Raw genomic sequence first — 3,988 nt, forward strand, 5'->3', positions numbered from 1 at the left:
GGACGAATCTGGTTCCTTTTTTTTTAGATTCTTGAAGTACGTTGTTTTTGCTATCATCTTCAATATAGCCCGATCTCCCGCGATCTCAACTTTTTCGCAAATCAAAAACTATTCTTATATTTTTTTTAGACAGCTTTTACAATTAATTTTTAGATACACTATTTACTTGTGTCAAAAATTTAAATTTGATGACTTAGATACCGTCAGAAACGTTCTCTATCTCGCAAAAAATAATTAAGTCCTTTAACCACTATTTTAAAATCAAATTTCCGAAGCACAATTTTAGAGCCAACGAAAAAGCAGCACAAACTTTATTGAGAATAGCAAGTTCAAACTGCTCTAGTGAGAAGATACAAAAAAACGGTGCCTTATACTTTTCATCCACTACGCAATGGACCTTCCTCTAGACAAATTACCACGTTTTGCAAAAGTCGGACAACTTTAATTTTTGGAATATTGACCAGCTTTTTCATAATTTCTCTCACTGTGTGAGCGGGCGTATTCAAAGTGTATGTAGATTTCCCGAAATGTTTGAAATATGCAGCGTAATAGTTTTCTGCTATAATAATTAAAACACTGTTTCACAGCTATATTTTTTTGTTCTTTTATTAAAAAAAAGAAACCCAATTTACCTTATATAATAATAATAGATTGGGGCTTACACATATGTTAGTGTTTGGCCGAGCTTCTCCTCCGATTTGTGGCGTAAGCCTTGATGTTTTCACACAAAGTGGATGGACCTACAGTTTTACGCCGACTCCGAACGGCGATGGTATTTTTATGAGAAGCTGTTTTTCATAGCAGAAATACACTCGGAGGTTTGCCATTGCCTGCCGAGGGGCGACCGCAGTAAAAAAAAAAACTTTTTTCTAAATTTTTTTGCACTAATTTTACCTTATATAACGAAAGAAAATCATTGGAGGAGTACTTAAAATGCGTGAATTTTTCCTAAAAACAATAAATACTTACAGTTCATATGGAGATTTCAATGGGACTCTCCATTTTAGTCCTGTATGTCGCAATGGTGTACAGTTTAAGGAAAAGGCTCGACATAGGTTATTTTATAGTATAATTAAAGAAAAAGTTAAAATAATGTGTGATTTCTAGCAATATTTTAGCAAAACTTTGTATAGATCTGCTGTATTTTAGCCAAGTAAACCAAATAAAGCTCTGGGGATTAATAGATTTCTGAATGCTATTTATTTAAGGTTATTTGTAAAGAATAAAATATGTGCATATCCAAATGCAGTCAATGAAAGAAGTAATGCATCCAAACAGACAACAAAAGAATCAAAAGCGTTAATGAAATACTCAAAATATAAATTGATCTTGTTAAGTATTTTGTTGAATTGCCAATTTGTTGGGTAGAAGTCTTCTGTAAGTTTGATAATGACATGTCACTAAATATTTCATCGTCAGGTAAGCCCTCCATGTCTGTCACTATATTCTCTGAACTGACGTCTAAATCAAGAACTTGTTTAGCCTGCGCAACAGCTACAGTTGGAGCTTCTCCTCGAAATATGTATTCTGAAAATTGTATTGCATTAATTGTTCCATCGACGAATATGTTAAAAAATATGCGCCGTGGGGGTTCACTTATAAAAATAACATCGTTGCTAACATGAGGATCGGTCAAACCATCGCAGTAAACTTGGATACGTGCCGCCAATGAACGTAATATGTCGTTCCGCAAAAATCGCTTAACATCGCCCAAAACATTGGTTTTAGTGCACCATATTCGCGAAGAAATAACGCCAGTAAGGCGAATGGTACCTTTGAATTTTCTTACTTTAATAAAGTTTTCGCTACCTTGATGACACTTGACAGGTAGAAATAAAGTTGCCTTATAGTTTTCATTAGCTTCGTTTTTACGATTGATAGTCACAAATTCTTCCAATGATAAAGAATCATCCACAAACGCGTTTTCTATAAAAATTTCACATTTGGACAAGCTTTGCTTCATTGAAGATATAGCACGTTGAAATTGATCCTCGATGTTAATTTTACGTGTGTCATCAAAAATTGGAAAAATGTCGTCCAGTTCGTAGCAACATTCAAACGCATACCAATCAATAGGTTTATCCAAAAAATAGCAATTCATTGATGCAAATGAACCTCCCCTGTAAATTGAAATAAATTAAGTGAATATATCCTGTTTAAAAAAATGCTAAGCTTTTAAACTCATTAGGCATATGACCTAATTTAAAAATTAAATTTACGTGGCTACCTGTGATTAGGATTAATAATATACACCCATTACTAAAAATCTCCGCAGTAACAGTACATATATACATATCTATGCCATTCAATTAAAGTACCTTAAGTGACTTTAGAAGGTTTGACTTTCAATTAAAAAATAATCACATACATACAATTTTTATATTTTTATTAAACTTCTATTAAAACGGTATCTTGAACTATACCTATGGCTGGTTAAACGTTAAATTATTGTTTGGAACCACAATGAAATGTTGCTTTAAAGGGAAAAGTGCATATCCGAACTTAGGCTACTTTAATTGAATGGCACAGATATGTATTAAAGGACTGCAAATGTTGAACTATAAAACGTAGCGACATGTGCCACATCATGCAAGTGCCAGTTTATATCATGTCGCTTATACATGTTTGAAAGTGATATATGAAGACCCTGTCGAATAAATTCAAATCAAATCATGCATCAAATCTACGCATGTCAACACAAGGAACGCATGCGACATATATATATTCAGCATTATTATTTATATTAGGGGTATTCTCCAAATCTTGCAAAGCCATTGCACGTAGCACGGATTGCATTACATACTTGCAACCACACAACAAAAAGAAACATGGGAAACATTTCCTATCGCTGCAAAATATGCAACGTTGAAATCCATGTATTTTTTTTGCAAAATAGCACAGCAAGATAAATGCGAGCCTGTGCTAGTTGTTTTGTTGTTGGAATTGCTGCATATTTCTCTCATTATCTCGCTCACTTCATTTTTTTTTGCTGTCTCTTGTTATTGTATTTAGGTTCTTTCCCTAACAATCCGGACCGGATCCGGTAATTAGAGAATAAGCAAAAAGTTTGCTCTCAAAAATTGAGCAAAGTCCAGAAATACGGGAACGCAAATCACCACATTTCGTGCCCAGAATTTGAGAAACAGCTGATTCGCGTTGTTTTTGTTTTTGTTATTTAAATGCAAACACTGGGAAATTGAATTTTGGTTTAACAAATTTCATTTTAAGTATATAAAGATTGAAAATACATCAAAAAGCCGTTCACTATTCCTTAAAAGCACTATTTGATACACAATTTCGCTGCTTGCTACCCATGCATGCTACCACTTTGCAATGGGGTGCTCTCGTACTCTTCGAAATTTGGAATAGTATTTTTGGAACAAGCGGCCGTTGAGGAAAGAAACAAGTGGGCGTGGTCCGCCCCTTTTTACTGAATTGAAAGGTGTAAACAATTTTTGCTGGAAATTAATAGGGGCGGAGCTAGAGGGGGTTTATATAGTTAATAACGTATTTTCCAATTACTCCATTAACTCCCAAGCATCCTATCCTATCCTATCCTTTTAACCTAAGTCGAATTAACTCCATACATCTTCTGCTTCTTCTTTTTTGGCGCTGTAACCGCCTAAGCGATTTTGGCCGAGTTAAGCAAAGCACGCCAGTCATTTCTCCTCTGTGCCAACTGACGCCAATTGGAAACGCCAAGTGAAGCCAAGTCCTTCTCCACCTGATCTTTCCATCGCAGTGGGGGCCTCCCTCTTCCTCTGCTACCTTATGATGACGACCACGGCAAACGTTTAAAGGACTACGATTTGAGGGCATGCAACTGGAATGTCCGGACCCTTAATGGGGAAGGTGCCTCTGCCCGGCTGGTTGATGTCCTCGTAAGGACAAAAGCTGACATCACCGCCATCCAAGAAATGCGTTGGACGGGGCAAGGCAAACAATGTCTGGGGCCTTGCGACGTCTACTACAGCTGCCATGTAAAGGA

General features: G+C 36.0%; 1 protein-coding gene across 1 annotated transcript in view; it reads right to left on the reverse strand.

Annotated features, from left to right (window-relative positions):
* Nucleotides 1–1,177: 1,177 nt before the first annotated feature.
* The window catches only part of LOC108369373 (protein odr-4 homolog), a 37,783-nt gene continuing 34,972 nt past the window's right edge, over nt 1,178–3,988 (reverse strand). The window contains exon 5 of the mRNA XM_017624467.1: nt 1,178–2,120. Within this exon, the coding sequence (XP_017479956.1) occupies nt 1,250–2,120 (871 nt within the window). The 3' untranslated portion in view covers nt 1,178–1,249. The remainder of the gene's footprint in view (nt 2,121–3,988) is intronic.

This window comes from Rhagoletis zephyria, unplaced genomic scaffold (assembly GCF_001687245.7).
Source record: "Rhagoletis zephyria isolate East Lansing unplaced genomic scaffold, Rhagoletis_zephyria_1.1 Rzeph_scaffold_03634, whole genome shotgun sequence".
Lineage (NCBI taxonomy): Eukaryota > Metazoa > Arthropoda > Insecta > Diptera > Tephritidae > Rhagoletis > Rhagoletis zephyria.